The sequence below is a fragment of the Maylandia zebra genome, linkage group LG7, assembly GCF_041146795.1.
Source record: "Maylandia zebra isolate NMK-2024a linkage group LG7, Mzebra_GT3a, whole genome shotgun sequence".
Taxonomy (NCBI): Eukaryota; Metazoa; Chordata; class Actinopteri; order Cichliformes; family Cichlidae; genus Maylandia; species Maylandia zebra.
The window spans coordinates 67,272,907-67,291,408 of NC_135173.1; the positions used below are offsets into that span (position 1 = coordinate 67,272,907).

General features: G+C 44.1%; 1 protein-coding gene across 1 annotated transcript; it reads right to left on the reverse strand.

Moving 5' to 3' along the window:
• Window positions 1-6,484: 6,484 nt before the first annotated feature.
• Window positions 6,485-10,920, reverse strand: LOC143419585 (zinc finger protein 277-like). The gene is made up of 9 exons (XM_076886955.1): window positions 10,845-10,920; window positions 10,111-10,324; window positions 9,748-9,836; window positions 9,552-9,634; window positions 9,225-9,316; window positions 8,772-8,868; window positions 7,645-7,687; window positions 7,385-7,559; window positions 6,485-7,190 (listed from the first exon to the last, which is right to left on the reverse strand). Exons 1-9 carry the CDS (start codon window positions 10,870-10,872, stop codon window positions 7,031-7,033), a joined length of 981 nt encoding a protein of 326 aa, XP_076743070.1. The 5' UTR covers window positions 10,873-10,920; the 3' UTR covers window positions 6,485-7,030.
• Between the last annotated feature and the right edge of the window lie 7,582 nt (window positions 10,921-18,502).

Below are 18,502 nucleotides of genomic sequence, written 5' to 3' on the forward strand. Positions count from 1 at the left end.
CCATCTGGCCCATCAAGACTCACTCTCATTTCATCAGTCCATAAAACCTTAGAAAAACCAGTCTTGAGATATTTCTTGGCCCAGTCTTGACGTTTCAGCTTGTGTGTCTTGTTCAGTGGTGGTCGTCTTTCAGCCTTTCTTACCTTGGCCATGTCTCTGAGTATTGCACACCTTGTGCTTTTGGGCACTCCAGTGATGTTGCAGCTCTGAAATATGGCCAAACTGGTGGCAAGTGGCATCTTGGCAGCTGCACGCTTGACTTTTCTCAGTTCATGGGCAGTTATTTTGCGCCTTGGTTTTTCCACACGCTTCTTGCGACCCTGTTGACTATTTTGAATGAAACGCTTGATTGTTCGATGATCACGCTTCAGAAGCTTTGCAATTTTGAGACTGCTGCATCCCTCTGCAAGATATCTCACTATTTTTGACTTTTCTGAGCCTGTCAAGTCCTTCTTTTGACCCATTTTGCCAAAGGAAAGGACGTTGCCTAATAATTATGCACACCTGATATAGGGTGTTGATGTCATTAGACCACACCCCTTCTCATTTTTTGAGATGCACATCACCTAATATGCTTAATTGATAGTAGGCTTTCGAGCCTATACAGCTTGGAGTAAGACAACATGCATGAAGAGGATGATGTGGACAAAATACTCATTTGCCTAATAATTCTGCACTCCTTGTGTATATATATATACATACACGTATATATATGTATATATGTATGTTAGCGTGGGCTGCAATGCGTTAGCACGGTTAGCTCATTAACGCGTTAGTGCCATGTAGCCCCACGCACGGGGCGATCCGCGATAACTCGCTAAGGCAGATTTGCCGTGTTAATGCGGTTATGGCGTTAGCATCATTTTAACGAGATTAACGCTGACAGCACAAGTTTTTACAAAAGTCTGCAAGGTCAGCAGACATGGGCACATTTGTGTGCGGACTGAATTATAGCACGTTCGCATGAAGACAGGAATTACATCAAGGGTTTCTACTTCTGCTCCACTAGAGTAGCTTTGCATGAATCACAGTTCAAATATGTTTTAGCTCCTCCCCTTTTACAGCCAACCTACCTTTACATCAACTGTGTGCCTCAGATACCAGAGATTTCACCTGTGTGTGTGTGTGTGTGTGTGTGTGTGTGTGTGTGTGTGTGTGTGTGTGTGTGTGTGTGTGTGAAGATCAGCGTGCTGTGTCCAGAAGAGGCAGCAGCTCAGGAGCAGTCGGGACAGGTGACAGAGTGTCTGAAGATCAAACTGGAAGACTGTAAGATGGTAAATGAGCTCGCTGCTGCCTTCACTGACCTCTCAGGGTGTAGTGAAACCCAGCTTTATAATTTAAAATGTTTTAGAGAACTACCTGAGGCTGCTCGGCTGGCATGTACAGTGGCTTGCAAAAGTATTTGGCCCCCTTGAACTTTCCCACATTTTGTCACATTACAGCCACAAACATGAATCAATATTATTGGAATTCCACGTGAAAGACCAACACAAAGTGGTGCACACGTGAGAAGTGGAACGAAAATCATACATGATTCCAAACATTTTTTACAAATAAATAACTGCAAAGTGGGGTGTGCATAATTATTCAGCCCCTGAGTCGATACTTTGTAGAACCAGCTTTTGCTGCAGTTACAGCTGCCAGTCTTTTAGGGTCTGTCTCTACCAGCTTTGCACATCTACAGACTGAAATCTTTGCCCATTCTTCTTTGTAAAACAGCTCCAGCTCAGTCAGATTAGATGGGCAGCGTTTGTGAACAGCAGTTTTCAGATCTTGCCACAGATTCTGGATTGGATTTAGATCTGGACTTTGACTGGGCCAGTCTAACACATGGATGTGTTTTGTTTTAAACCATCCCATTGTTTCCTGGCTTTATGTTCAGGGTCGTTGTCCTGCTGGAAGCTGAACCTCCGCCCCAGTCTCAAGTCTTTTGCAGACTCCAAGAGGTTTTCTTCCAAGATTGCCCTGTATTTGGCTCCATCCATCTTCCCATCAACTCTGACCAGCTTCCCTGTCCCTGCTGAAGAGAAGCCCCCCCAGAGCATGATGCTGCCACCACCATATCTGACAGTGGGGATGGTGTGTTCAGAGTGATGTGCAGTGTTAGTTTTCCACACACAGCGTTTTGCATTTTGGTCTCATCTGACCAGAGCAGCTTCTTCCACATGTTTGCTGTGTCCCTACATGGCTTGGGGCAAACTGCAAACGGGACTTCTTCTGGTTTTCTGTTAACAATGGCTTTCTTCTTGCCACTCTTCCATAAAGGCCAACTTTGTGCAGTGCACGACTAATAGTTGTCCTGTGGACAGATTCCCCCACCTGAGCTGTAGATCTCTGCAGCTCGTCCAGAGTCACCATGGGCCTCTTGGCTGCATTTCTGATCAGCGCTCTGCTTGTTCGGCCTGTGAGTTTAGGTGGACGGCCTTGTCTTGGTAGGTTTACAGTTGTGCCATACTCCTTCCATTTCTGAATGATGGCTTGAACAGTGCTCCGTGGGATGTTCAAGGCTTGGGAAATCTTTTTGTAGCCTAAGCCTGCTTTAAATTTCTCAATAATTTTATCCTTGACCTGTCTGGGGTGTTCTTTGGACTTCATGGTGTTGTTGCTCCCAATATTCTCCTCTGAGGCCATCACAGAGCAGTTGTGGAGCTGTTTTGCAAAGAAGAATGCGCAAGGATTTCAGTCTGTAGATGTGCAAAGCTGGTAGAGACATACTGTAAGTGTCACAGAAATGGCTTATGTATAAAGAAGTTTAATAGATGGTTCCAGCAGTTAAAATGTTCTTGATTGTACATTTCTGTGGTCAATATTGTAAAGGTGTGTTTATCTTGTATAGGAGACATGTTTATCTTGTCACAAAGAACAAGTTGTTACACCGCTATTATTGCGAGGTTTGGGCGTGATAATATAGGGTCGAGCCACGATCGCCCCATATATAAATATATATATAGTCGACCTTAATCTTGCAGAGAATCTGATGATTTTGTGGATAATTAAAGTCAGTCATATATCCACAAACACAAAAAGCTGAAAGTCAGTGATGCTGCTCGGTTTGCAGTCCTGAATATCACGGCACAAGCAGGATCCACTGCACTGTTAATGTGAGCTGTGTTATATTGCTGCCTCTGTTCGGTGGTGTCGAGCCAAACGGACTTTAACGTGTGTTTGAACGAGCTGACGGTTCACTCGTTAAGCTGAAAGAAAGATGCTTTAATCACAGCAGTCACACATGTGTCCACTGCACCATCTGGAACTCTTCTTGTTTACACTCGTAATAACACAAACACTAAATCCTGCTTCTCTGTGCTGTTGTGTAGCAGTGTGTACACCTGAGACTGTCACCTGTCTGTCCTGCACTCTCTCTCTGTTTCTTTCTCTCTGATTGTGGAATAAAAGTATGAACATGTGTTTATAAGTTACACTTGTGTTTGAATCCTGCAGCTTATCACAAATTTGATGTCCATGTGTGACGACTGCAAGTGTCCAGAGTGAGGACAGACTGAGGGACACACTGCTGCACATCATCTGTGAGGCTTTGCACCCCTGATGATCCACCAGGACAAACTCGGCAGTGTGTGAGGAAGAGGAGGAGGAAGAGCCAGCAGCAGCTGACAGATGGAGAGAATAGACAGACTGTTCCCTGTTTGTGAAGGACTGCTAGGAAAGTTTAACAGAACTGTCTGTACTGAATCAGTCTTATTAGGTAATGTTCACATAATGTGATCATCCCAGTGTTTCCAGTGTGGGAGAAAGTACTCAGAGTACTCAGGGCCTTCAAGTTACACACCATGAAAGGCAGCAACAAGTTTAATGTTCAGAAACCTAAAGTCTGTATCAGCAGCAGAATGGAGCTAAAATAAATGTTGGTTTCAGTTCTATGAAGCTTTGAGGATTTTAGATCAGTAGCTGCTGTGTTTGTTGCATCATATTGCTGTAACTGTTTATATGCTTTATATATTCTGAGCTAAGTTGATCTATAGTGTTACATCATATTCTATAAGGATGTTATGTGTTTGTAGACTTTCTGCCCAGTTTGACCCATTTAGCAGACGTCAGCCTGTTTAAGGCTCTGATGTCTATTCTGTGTGACTTACAGCAGTTATGACATGGTCTGATTTTCTCACCCAATAAAGGAATATTTCATATATCAGTCTACTCTTCATTCTATCAGACACAGTTATCACAGCTCGTACATTTGCTTTATACACATATGTAAGCATTGAGCCAAATGTAATAATGCCAACGTATTAAACGAACAATATTTGTCTCTTATATATAACACATCTGTATACACACTCACAGATACTCGTCTTTGAGTGAAGATTTAAGGTGATAGGACATATAAACAACTGTTCAAGCTCACTGCTGTAATATATCATAATAATCTGACTATAACTTTAATATTGGCCATATTATATTTACATTACCACAGTGAGATGACTTTAGTCTCATGACCAACATCAGCTAATTGTTATTTACTAGCTAATCTTAAATGACTGTTCAGCACAGGAATGAAGCCCAACAATCATGTTTTACGGTCCTTTGGTCTCAAATGAACAAAACATGTTCTCCTTCGTTTCTGTCACACAAAGCTGTATGACACGTTTCTCGCGGTTAGTATCATGGTTGCTAGGCAACCTGAACAGCGCGACGAAGGCAAGACCGTCCTATTTCACAAGCCTCTCACTTCCGCACTTCTCATACTTATAGTACGCACCGTGCGTAGTGCGCGTACTTCAAGCGTGCAGACCCTGAATTGGGACACAGCCTAGTGGTGCCGAGCTGGCGCACCGAGTAGTTCCTGTTACCTGCTGTGTGTCTGTTTTTACAGGTAAGCTGGGTTCCAAATAATACATATGTGATAGACAACAGTAGCAATCGAAAAGCTAGAGAGCCAGTTCACGAGTTTAAGGGTTGATAGCGACGAACCACCACCAGCTGTTGCTAAAAGCACCTTTGTTAGCTAGCAAAGTATTTACAAATAATTCTCCCGTTCATTGATCTGAGCATGCGCAGAATGACCCACAGCGCTCCTTTGATCTTCTCGAACGATCATCGTGACGTCACGGCGACATCACAATGATCCTTTGAGAAGATCAAAGGATCATTGTTTTGTCACAGCGACATCGCATTCTCTGCCACGCCCACCGAGTCTATAAATAGGAGCTCGTTCAACAGTTTACAGCAGAAAGAGACAGTTGTTTGAGACACAGCTACCCTTTGACACCCTTCAGCCTTAAACCTTTACAAAAATGTCACAGGCAAGAGCAGCTCCGTTAGACGAACTCCGTCATCAAAACGCACAGCTCAGGAAAGAAAACGCACGACTCACCAAAGAACTCGCACGAGTCAATGAAATGTGCATAGACTTCAGTCACGATGTCACACGACACACTCAAGAAAACACACGACTCGGTCGAGAAAACACACAACTCGGTCAAGAAAACGCACAACTCGAGCTAGAAAACGCACAACTCGAGCTAGAAAACGCACAACTCAGTGAAAACCACATAGTACTCAGTAAAGAACACATAGAACTCAGTAACGATGTCACACGACACATTCAAAAAAACACACGACTCTGTCGAGAAAACACACAACTCAGGCAAGAGATGGCAGAACTCAGACAAACTGTGGAAAATCTTCAGCGCCCAGCGGTACGGGAACAAGAGTGAGGTGTCCATACCACCTCAGGCGGGATTCGAGCATCTGTCATAAATACGCTGTGCTCTCCTTTATGTTTGATTTAATTTTGCCCCTCACCCCCCAACCAGTCATGGCAGAAGACCGCCCCTCCCTGAGCCTGGTTCTGCCAGAGGTTTCTTCCTGTTAAAAGGGAGTTTTTCCTCTCCACCGTTGCCAGAGTGCTTGCTCATAGGGGATCATTTGATTGTTGGGGCTGAATTTTTGGATTTCATTTAATTGGCTTGAACTGAAAAATCTAAAAATTCATGTGAGGGCTTCACATAGTGGAGAGCACTACATTTGCTAACTGCTCTTTGTTTATTTGTAGATTTTGTAGTTCTTCCTACTACAAAAACTACAAATGAAAACAAGGCAGTTAGCAGCAAATGAAAATAAATAAAACACTTAAAAAAAATCTGCTACTGCTCTGTGTGTTTACTTCAGTGAACACTTGTATGTTTTTGTGTTAGAAGATTATAGATTGTCCAAAATGTCCTACAGCCTGCCAGAGTACGAAATGAGGATAAAACAGGAAGTTTGACAGCAGTGAGTTCCTGCAGCGACCTCTCGTTTCTCTCCTCAGTGCTGCATGTTCGTGAACGTGAGCCTGGACGCGAAGGACGCGGTGAAAACTCTGAGCGCTGCAGTTCGGCTCCACCATACGGCAGGTGTCGCTCAGCAAAGCGATGCAGAAAAACAACAGAAACACCAAATAGGACAGATGTTTCAGGCACGAGACGTCCCTGGGCTTTCTGAGGGGACAACAACAACAATAATAACAACAATGTGCAGTAAAACATACACTCATTCTTTTCATTTATTAAGTTCCTGTGTTGTGTTGTTTGTGTTGTGCGTAGTGCCGACGCGGGACAGTTTGCAATTGTGTAGTGCTGTTGTTCTAAGTGTGACTGTGCAATGACAATAAAGAGTCTCTCGTCTCATCTTGACGATGAGCTCGTCCACCACAGCACTGAATCCAGCTCAGTTGCAAGTTACAAAAGAAAATCATTTTTACTCGAGTACTAAAATTCATATTCAAGAAAACGCATGTTTCAGCTTCATTGCACGAGGCAGAGCAATTACGTTTCAGCGGACATCATGGCGTCCGCGTGTCCAGCTGTGGAGAGGACTCTTCTTTTGCCTTTCTTATCTTTACTAAGTAGAGACGTACAGGAAATAGTTGAGAGGGAAAGGGCCGGACTCAAACCCGTGCCGCTGCGTTCCAGCCATGTGGGATGTGGTCACCATGAGCTGAGCTCAGCCGACGTCAGAGACGCCTTTGAGTCAAACGTATGACACGTGTCCGTCTGTGGTCCTAGCTGCTGCCTCCTCGCTCCTTCAGCAGCTACTTGAGGACACTGGACTGTTTCAGCGCTCTCAGGTTAGAGATGTCCTCCGCGATGACCGGGATCTCCTCGCCGCGATGCTCCTCGTCACCGTCGCCTTCCTCGCTGTCAGAGAGCGTGCACAGGAGAGCGTCGTTCTCGTACGTGGGGAAGTAATACCTGCGGAGCGAGACGACGTTTAGTGCTCAGGCTCAAATTAGTCCCAAAAAGGACGCCATTTTCCTCAGCTGATAAAAATACTCCAAATGAAGTGTAAACATCTGTGGCGTTGACCACGTTCATCAGCAGCTGTACGCCAGCTTTAAAGCCCGCGCTCTCATTGGTTAATTCTGCAGGCGCTTCCTTAAACCTACTGCGGCTGGTCCCAGGCGGACATCTCTGGCAGTTTCATCACGTGACCTTCAGCCGCGATGTGACGCAGGGCGTCCGCCCGGCAGTCGAACATCCGCGTGCAGCCGTAGCAGCGGCTCTGATGGATCTGCCGCCGGATGAAGTTCACCAGTTTGACCTGCTGGTAGAACTTGAGGTCTGAGGGAGGACAGAACATTAGAAACACTCAGAAGGAAGAAATAGAAGCAAACTGCGCTCGAATTACCACGGCGATTTCACCCACTGAGCTCGGTCTTAAGGAGGTGGAGGTCGAAGCCGTGAGCCTCCTGCAAACACAAAACAGAAAGATGTCAGGGTCACGCACGCGACGCCCGTTACAGACTTCATAAATAACAAAACCAGAAAGCAGAGAGAAACTTTTCTGCCTCTCAGGTAAACTCGTCACTCGTGAGCACAAACTTAGAGTCACGTTTGGGAAACTGGTTCTGACTTTAAACCAGAACGTTTAATCAACGACAAAATCGGACTGCAGTCGACGTCCAATCCTAGATTTATTTATTGTTCACGAGTGTTAAGTCTAATTGTTGAATGTTGTCATCGTGTTTCTTAAATTTGTACGGTCTGAGTTCAACCTATAGGATCAAGACGTTCCTTTGTCTCTGACCTCTCCAGCCACTCTGTGCTGGGGGAGCTTTTATTGCAGATGCATCCTGACAGATCTGTTTCTTCTGTTGTAAGCTTCCTGCTTTTATGACACACACACACACACACACACACACACACACACACACACACACACACACACACACACACACACAGCCTTGTCTTAGAACCATTGGGGGGTTTTACAGTGGGAGGTGCTTGTGTTGTATTGTGTATTGTAACTGCCATGTCAATAAATAGCTACGGGGGAAGCTGCTCTTTGAAGGACTTCGGGCCTGAGACAGGACAGGGGCGTGGGCTCCAAGAGCTGGTTCTTGACCAAAGACTTCCCTCGTTAGCGAGTGAAAAACCGGTTGAAGATGTTCTGTTATGTCTTGTTTCCTTCATGATGAATAAGTCTCTAAACTAGCTGGGCATGTGGAAACAGACCCAACAACGAGGAAACATTTTTATTTGCTCGTTAAAGTTTTGACAATCATGTATTTATTTGGAAACTTTTCAAAATAAAAGGCGCTTCATTTTAAAAGCTCTTCAGCTTCGGTCCGTCTGTGTGTGAGGGCACTTTCTGAGTAAAATCCATGTTTTGTGCGAACGATGGATTCATATGTTTGCAGAGACCTCAGGAAGCAGATCGTTTCCTGTTAGTGTGCACTGTCTCCGTTCTCCCAGAAGCCTTTGCAGAATCGTTTCAGGGATGAAAAGCAGAAAACGATATTTTCCTTCTCTGAAACTTCTACGTTCCCGTACCTTCATATGCGCGTAGATCTGCTCCAACGTCTCCGATTGGTGATCACAGAACAGACACACTGCAGAGACCGGATGAGCCTGCCAGTCCGACCAATCACTGCGGACGATACAGAGATGAAACGAGCAGACTGAAAGCATTCACACAGGATCAGAGGAGGACTAGGAAGTGGACTTGATTGAAACTTTTGCATCCAGGCTGACACAGTAAATAAGAATATTATCAGGACGGACAATCCAAGGTTCAGTATCTTGGTTCAGGCTCAGACATGTCACTGAATGATGTTTATGGAATTATGCGTAAACAGCAGCTTTTTGGGGGTTGGATCATAAGAGATGACTACAGGAAGCAAAGAAGCTTTTAGTCACATGATTTCAGGAAGCTCTACCTTCTGTCTGCTTTCATCTAACACACGTGAGGTTTCCAGGACTGATGGGAATCCCGCGGCGCGTTACCTGTTTCCCGTGAACTCTTCGCTGCAGAACATGCAGAGACGATGGAAGCTGCTGTCGTCTCGCTCCTTCTGCTGCTGCTCCAGGACCTCCTCCTGTGGGAGCACAGAAGAAGAGCTCAGAGGAATTCTTCAGAAAACTACCTCAGAGTGCTCAGATATTTAAAGTGCAGAGGTTACAACGACACAAAGCGTGTCAAATCACTCAAATCTGCAATTTTTCTGATTTTTCCTGATTTTCAGACTTTGCCTCAAAACAAAGTTTAAAAGAAACGAAACTTCCAGCAGCACAAGATTCACTCAGGATGCTCCGAGTGTCACGTCTCCTCACCAGTCGTTTCTGCTGCAGCTTCTCTCGGAGGACTCTGTCTTCTGGAAGGACGTCACACAGCAGGAAGTAGTCCTCCTGCTTCTCTGTCAGGTCAGCGAGGAAGAAGAGTTTTTAATGAGTCATTAATCAGAGCTGGAGGAAGTGTACGTGGTTCACTTTGAAAGGTCAGGTCCTCTGTGGGTTTGAGTGAACTCACCGACTGGGCCCGTGGAGTTGGTTTTGATGACGCTGCAGAAATCTGTGAGCGGCTGCTCGAGGAATCTGCCCTTCCAGTACAGCAAGTACCTGATGGAGGAAACTCGTCAGTAAAAACCGACTCACAGCCAGGTTTACCGGCGCACAGAAACACTTCGTCACGGTTCATAAAAGCAGCACACTAACAGGCGTGGACATGCTGGACTTGTTGTATATATTTATACTTGTAAGGTAAGGGTTTCCCCCCATCACCCCAAATAATTACAGGAAGTCTTTGGTGAAATGATCGAGTTCCAAATGCTAAAAACATCCAAACGTGTTCCCGAGAGTTAAACGAGTGAGCCGGAGCATGTGTGGCTCGTACTTTGGGACGTCTGCGATGAGTTTGACGTCGGCGATGACAAGCTTGTGCTCCATCAGCAGGTGTCTGAGGAGGACGTCTTTCCGCGGCGGTGGGACGGACTCAGAGCAGAACAGGCAGACCAGCGGCTCGGAGCCGGGACATTGAACACCGGGAGAGCTGGAGATGTCAGCCGGCTGATCGGGGAAACACAGCGGCTCCAGAATGCTGTCCTTACCTGAGAAAGCAGAAGAGAGACTACACCTTATATACCACACACACTCTACTCCAGACCAGGTGAGTCAAAACCAAGCGGAAGCGAGAATGTACAGCCTGGCATGAAGAAGCATTTCCCTCTGATCTACAAAAATCTGTCTGTATACAATTATTTTCATCACCCGTGGGGACAAAACTATGATCTAAAAGTAAAAAAATAAATAAATTAATGAATTAAATAACTCATTAATCGAACTCAGACTTTACACGCTGTTAAATCCTGAATAAACTTCACAGCTGTCAGACTGAGTACTGACTGAATATAGAGATTGCTGTATAATCACAGTTAGCAGCCCAGCTATTTCCTAGCCTGCTAGCTTAGCCGGGCGGGTTCCCGCCTGCTTTTCTGATTTTTTTTAGCCTTTTTTCTGCTGATTGTGGATTCCCACAGACTCGGAGAGTCACCGACACCCAAACCTTTGCACGCAGACCACCAGATATCAGCATTAAAGCCGCGGACACGTTTAAAAGGTCACACTTACCGTCTTTACTCGGCTCGCTGGCGGCCATGTCTGGTGTCACGTGGTGCAAATAACACAAATCGAACCAATCGGAGGCCGTAAAATGCCAACGAAGCGCCTTCGCGGACCCCCGGTAAAACACGAATTAGAAAAGGTGCATTCAAGTGGTTCAAGGAAATATAAAAACTCAAGTTTCGATAGCTGAAGGTTAATTAATGTGAATGAAGTTGACTAACATGTAACGTTGGACGTTGTTGCATATATATAGCAAAGAATATAAATCACATGAACACTCAGATCCTCAAGATATACCTGAGCGTGTTCTCTGAACATGAAAGTTTAGTGTTCATAAATACCCATTTATTAACATTACATTAGCATATGTGTCCTCCCCTCTATTACAAATTTTTAAATGAAACGTTATTTGTGAATATGTACCATGTGTACAGGTGTAAGGCTCCCTAAAATAAAAGTCTGAAAATAACATTTGAGTTTCTGTACAGGGGGGCACAAGAAGGCTGGATATGGTGCAAATTCTTAAATAAATGACCCAAGTTTTATACGTGAAGTCAGTTTTAAGGTGGAGTGGCTGCTGATGACACACAGCTTGGATTCGGGAATTCACTGGAAGCACGTTGTGGTCAAAGACCACTGGGGGGCACAAACAGCTCAGTGTTCATCCTGCAGTCTGACTCACTCTGTTATTCTCAACAACAAAAAAAAACTATAGATAAAAGCAATGACAGCAATACTGCAGAAATAATAAACCTTTCTCCCTTTAAGCACAGAATGAAAATATGAAAACACACTGTCAGCTGTTTTTTTTAAATATTGCAAATACATACATGATGTGATGTCATGCCATGGTGATAATCTCATATATGACACGTTATTATGACTCTGTAATCACCGAAAAGTGCTCACAGTCAGTCTTTGTGACTGCAGTTTGTTAGTCCAGCATAAAGAACAAAGTATTTCACAAACACTTTTAACCAGTATATAAAAAAATATTTTGAGTTTTAAAAGTTCATGTTCACTGGCGCACACACTACCAGACACTCCTTCTCCATGCTTCATGGTGGGAACCATGCATGTAGAGACCATCGTTCACCTTTGTGGAACCAAAGATCTCAAATTTGGACTCATCACACCAAAGCACAGATGGTCTAATGTCCATTCCCTGTGTTTCTTGGCCCAAACTAATCTCCTCTGCTTGCTATTTGACCATAAAGGCCTGATTCACACAGTCTCCTCTGAACAGCTGATGTAGAGTGTGTCTGTTACTGGAGCTCTATGTGGCATTTATCTGCGCTCTGATCTGAGTAGCTGTTAACTTGTGATTTCTGAGGCTGGTGGATGAATGTATCCTCAGCAGCAGAGGGGACTCTGGCTCTTGCTTTCCTGGGGCGGTCCTCGTGTGAGCCAGTTTCTTTGTAGCGCTTTATGGTTTTTGTGAAGTTTTTGCAATTTCCTGGATTGACTGACCTTCAGTTCTTAAAGAAATGACAGACTGTTGTTTCCTTCGCTGATTGGTTCTTGCCATAATATGAATTCTAACAGTTGTCAAATAGAGCTGTCAGCTGTGTACTAGGCCTGCACAATAAATAAAAAATTTATTGTCATCGCAATATCAGCCTGTGCGATGGGCCCATTGCAAAAGACGGCGCAAACTGCGATAATTGGGTACCTTAAAATGTTTACGCACGTGCTTTAAAGAATTTGCCAATCAAAGAAACCCCTTTACACATTTGACCAGTCGAACAGAGCCCTTCACGGCATTAACCAATCAAATGGATTAGAGGCCCGCCTCCTATGTAGGTGGGGAGCGAACAACGCTGCAGCGACGAGTCGGAGTTGTAATGGCTGAGAGCGAGACGCATGACGAGAACGCTACTGACTATGAACTCGTGGCTAAAAAATAGTACCTCGCTTATTTGGAGGTACTTTGGATTTGGTAAAGACGACGTTCTCCAAACACAGGTGCTCTGCAAAACTTGCCGAACACTCGTGGCAACCACCAGAGGAAACACGACTCCACCATCATCTTCAACACGACCACAGAGAACTGTTTGAAGAGTTCCAGAAAGACAGGGCTAGCTAATGTTGCTAATGTTAAGACAAAGAGCCCCGCAGTCCAACGGCCGTCTCTGTATCCGAGTTTTTCAAGTGGAACTCCTTATGAGAAAACGTGGAAGCGCTACAAAGAAATAACAGAGGCCATTACACATTTTTTGACAAAGACATGATGCCTATAAACAGTGTTGGTCAAGTTACTTGAAAAAAGTAATCAGTAACTAATTACTGATTACTTCCCCCAAAAAGTAATCCCGTTACTTTACTGATTACTTATTTTCAAAAGTAATTAATTACTTAGTTACTTTTTAAAAACATGATTTACAACCTGAAGAGGTGATAAAGCGATAGATCTTTCAGCCCAATTCTACTTTTTCTGCATAATCCATCATACAAAATGTAATCAAATGGAAAAGTCTCTTTTTAAAACTTTTATAGTTTTATTAATTTTAATCTTTTTAACTTTATGCATCAAGCAAAAATTTAATTATATGCAACATTCTCTGACTGGAAGAAATTTGTTTAATATTTAAACCTATTTTCTGCACATTCCAGCACATAAAATATTTTTTTTTTTTGTGTTTACACTCAGTCTTTCAAATAGATGCAAGTAAAACACAGCAGAAAATAAATAAAATCAAAGACTAGCGGTCCTGTTGCTCTATTTTCACCTGTACAGCAGGAGTTGGGTAGGCGGAGGTTTACCCTGGTGCAGGTGTGCCGCAGCGGTCAGTGGAAGGATACGGCAGTTTCTCTGTGAATTTTCCATTACGTCATAGCGCACTCGGAGCTTGCTTGGAAGTTTAGGGGTTTTTTTCGCTGTAAAAAGAAGTTTTCTTCCCATGCACAGCGGACACTAATGTTTTTGTCACTTTTTATGGAATCAAACTCAAAGTAAGGTCAGTACTTCCACGCTTTAAACGCTGCACGCTCATACTCTCTCCTGCACTCGATATATGATCCATTGTTGATCTGCACACAGCTGTTGTCACAACCGTAGCACTCGCTTACGTCACTGTCATGAGACATTCTCGCAAAAAAATCACGGTTTTAGTAACGCAGTAACGCAGCCTTCCTACGGGAAAGTAACGGTAATCTAATTACTGTTTTTGCAATAGTAATCCCTTACTTTACTAGTTACTTGAAAAAAGTAATCGGATTACAATAACGCGTTACAAGTAACGCATTACTGCCCATCTCTGCCTATAAATACAGTTAGCAGGGAGGGCTTCACCAGTCTGATACATAAAGTGGACCGGAGATACCGCATCCCCTCAGGAAACTACTTTTCCCATGTCGCCATTCCACAAATGTACGAAACATGCCGCAAGACTAGGGTGGGTTTTAATAATCGATTCATCGATTAATATCGATTCTGGCTTGGATAACGTGATATCGATTCATTAAAATCCTGAATTGATTTTTTTAATATAAATGTATTTTGCCTGAAATTCCAGAATCTCAGGTGAAACTTCACAAAATTTTGACAACCACCAAACATTTAAAACAGTGAATGAGAGCAAGAACACAGATTCTGCACAGAGACGTAAACACAAAGCGCCGACGGATCAGGATCAGTGAGATGTGACTTTCTCACCCGACGGCACGGACACGCTCGGGGCTGAAAGCCGACAGCTCGCTGATTCTGATGTTTCGGCGGGTCTGCGCTTTGTGTTCACGCTTTGTGTTCACGCCGTTTTTGCACAGATTCTAAAGCTGTTAGTTTGATCTCTCTCCAAACAACATTGACCGAACCAGCAGCAAAAGAAGATCCAAACGCTTCACATAAACATCGTCATGGATTCACTCTGACTGTTGCTGTTTTGCTTCCACCAGGATAAAATCACACTTCATGCACAGCTCTCTCTCTCTCTCTGTACTTCAAGAACAGTTTCCCGTCTGTCCCCGAAATCTGTTTTCTGCATTATTCGCTTGGTTGTTACGCACAAGTCTACTGTTGTTTACAGCCTGTCGGCCGATGTTTTTTTTACTTACTTCCAAAGAGAAAACCTAATTTCTGCCGTTCAATAGGCTTCTGAACAAATGTAAACTTTTTAAAATTATGCAAAACGCTGTCTCTAATAAAACCGCTGTAACTTCAGAGACAATGTTCATAAGCTGGTTAATGGTTTTCTTTCGTTTTTGATGTACTGCAGAATATTTTTATAAAATCCAGGCCAGGAAAACCACCTTCATGTGTTTCTGTGTTTTATCTTCAGCTACTTTGACACAAAGGCCTCTGCTGTGACGCTCACACCTGTGATAAAGTCTGGAAAGTGTCAGCTTCCTTTTTATAGATACAAAAATATGTAAATGTGCTGATCTGAATTATAATATTTCTGACTGAGGCAAAATTTCCCAGATTTAAATCGAATCGAATCAAATTGAATCGAATTGTGTATCGAATCGATTCAGGACCTTGTGAATCGGATTCGAATCCATTCTAGAAATCATGGACGATACCCAGCCCTACACAAGACTGTCACATTTGAACTGAGCCAAGCTGAAAACTACGCTACAGACCTATGATCAAGTCGTACAACGGAGCCATATATGAGTTTCACAGTGCTCTTCCTCACCGAAGACTTTGAACTGAAAACACGGTGTCTAGAGACTGTGTGTTTTCCAAACTCTCACACTAGTGAAAATATAGCCCGTGTATTACGTGAGGTGCTGGCCAGCTGGGATCTTAAAGAAGACCCAAAAATTTTTATGGGGGCAATGTTTCAATGTTAAAGTGCACTTTGTTGTTACACTGCTAATACGGCAACTTTCTTTAAATAAAACTGTTGCAGTAAAACGGAAATTATGTATTCGGGGTTTTTTGTTTGTTTTGCTATTTATTTTATCGTAAGTCATATCGTTATCGCAATATTGATCGCAGTTATCGCACATCGCAGGGTTTCCTAATATCGTGCAGCCCTACTGCGTGCCACCCTGACTTCTAGTCCCAGATTCAGAAGGCAAGAAATTCCAGGATTCCAGCTTTGGAGTTAACACACCTGTGAAGTGAAACCATGTCAGGTGACTACAGCATGAAGCTCGCTGAGAGAAGGCCGAGGGTTTAATTCCATGTGTTCATCCATAGTTTTGATGCCTCCAGTGAAAATCTGTAAATAGTCATTAAAATAAAGAAGAACCAAATTTAAATATTATATATTTGTGATTGTTATTTACGTTTTTGCATATTTCAGTACTTATTTTTGAGAATTTCTTGTTCTATTAATTGTAGTTATTTGTAATGTTTTACTCGTTGTTTGGTAGCATGCTGCAATACTGAGACCTGAGAATGTCACGGTCTGTGTGGCAGACTGTGGGGGAGAAAGGACCTAAATGCTGGACTCTGTGCAGTAAACAGTGCGTTGATTTACAGTGAAGTAAATGTAACACACAACAAATCTCCAGTGCGCTCCCACGACTCCCGTGTCGCGCCTTCTCCCAAGTGTCTGTACTCTGCTCCCGAGTCTCCGCACTCTCCGTGCAAAAACAAAATCCTCTAGCAAACAGAGCCCCTAATCCCAACGGTTTCAAAGTCCGACCGCACGTCCAGCAGCGCTGTCAAAACAGTCCCCAAAAAACTGAAAAAATCAACCACAGTTCTGCCACAGTTTTGGCAGCCGGCCCGATGGACGGTGACGGCAGGAAAACAGCTCGAGCGGCCTGCCACAGGTCTGGCAGCTGTGGCATAGCAGTTCTGGTGGCCGGCCAGTGATCTGATGACAGCCTTGTAGTAGGTCCAGCCACGTAAGAGCTCCGATGGCCCATGGCGAAGCACTGCAGGTGGTTTGTGACACGCAGGCCGTGCTGGTGTGGCAGCTGCAGGCAGTGGAAATGATGGTGGTGTAGCAGCCACTGGGGGTAGATTGGACGGTGATGCAGCAGCAACAGGTAGGTAAAGTGATGGTGGCGTGGTTATGGCAGGCGGTTGAGCAGGTGAGGTCTCCAACATCATAGACACAGGAACAGCAGCACAATGCAGAAACAAACACATATCATATAACAAGAGTCATAAATGCTCATGGACCCTGGGTCGCTCAGACCCAGGTCCTGGACAGAGAATCTGTTTTTCATTCATATCATGTCAAATGGCTGAATGACAGTGAAGCTGAGTCTGAGCTCTCTTCTGCTTTAGTCATTTGTGGCACAAATTTAAAAAGTTTCTGGAAACATCCCTCAGAGGTTTTGGTCCATGTTGACATGACATCATCACACAGCTGCTCCAGATCCATGATGTGAATTTCCTGTTCAACCATATTACATTCAACTCAGTTCACTTTTATTTATACAGAAAAAACAACAACAGTTGCCTCCAGGTACTTTATATTGTAGAGTAAGAACCTTATGATAATAAAGAGACAAAAGAGAAACTCCAACAATGACATGTGAGCAGCACTTTGGCGACAGTGGGAAGGAAAAACTCCCTTTTAACAGGAAGAAACCTCCGGCAGAACCAGGCTCAGGGAGGGGCGGGGCCATCTGCTGTGATTGGTTGGGGTGAGAGAAGGAAGACAGGATAAAGACATGCTGTGGAAGAGAGACAGAGGTTAATAACAGATATGATTCAATGCAGAGAGGTCTGTTAATACATAGTGAGTGAAGAAGAAAAACTCAATGCATCATGGGAATCCCCCGGCAGCCTACGTCTATTGCAGCATAACTAAGGGAGGATTCAGGGTCACCTGGTCCAGCCCTAACTATATGCTTTAGCAAAAAGGAAAGTTTGAAGCCTAATCTTGAAAGTAGAGATAGTGTCTGACTCCTGAATCCAAACTGGAAGCTGGTTCCACAGAAGAGGGGCCTGAAAACTGAAGGCTCTGCCTCCCATTCTACTTTAAATACTCTAGGAACAACAAGTAGGCCTGCAGAGCGAGAGCGAAGTGCTCTAATAGGGTGATATGGTACTGTGGGGTCATACATACTAAGTATGATTTAGTCTGATGCTTGCAGTGTTAGTGCAAACAAAATGGAAGGAAACAATAATCAAAGCAATCTGGATTCTTCCAGCAGTGTCACTAACACAGATGTAGTGATGGACAGGTGTGACACAGATGTTTCTGATGCCCCTCGTGGTTCTGTCAGGACATCATTAGAGTGACATGAAAACCTTCAGATGTTATGATGTTACTCTTTCAAACCCTTTCTCTCTCTCTGGAGGTGGTGCTCTCTCGGCCTCCCTGCGGCTCCTCGTTCTGCTCGAGCAGGCCGCTCAGGTGCGCTCAGGTGCTGCATTATTCACACCGAGCCCGGGGGCTCTAATTAAACCCTGGAGAGAATTGGAATCGTATGCCCTTTTGTTTAAGTGCGCTTTTCACTTCTCTATGTGCACGGCGCTGTTGTACTACCGTGGCAGTATAATCATGGTCAAAATCGATGGGTTTGTCTTTGACGAGGATCTTCTTCTGCCATGCGTTTCTGAGGACGGTTTCCTTTGTTTTGAACGGAAGAAAACAGACGACAATGGAACGGAGAGCGGCATCAGCACCTGGCTTAGGACCGAGGGATCGGTGAGCCCGTTGTATTTGTGGGTCAGTGCCATCAGGTATTAGCCTCTCTCTTCTGATCACATTTTCAACAAAGCTCATTACCGAACTGCCCTCTTCTCCTTC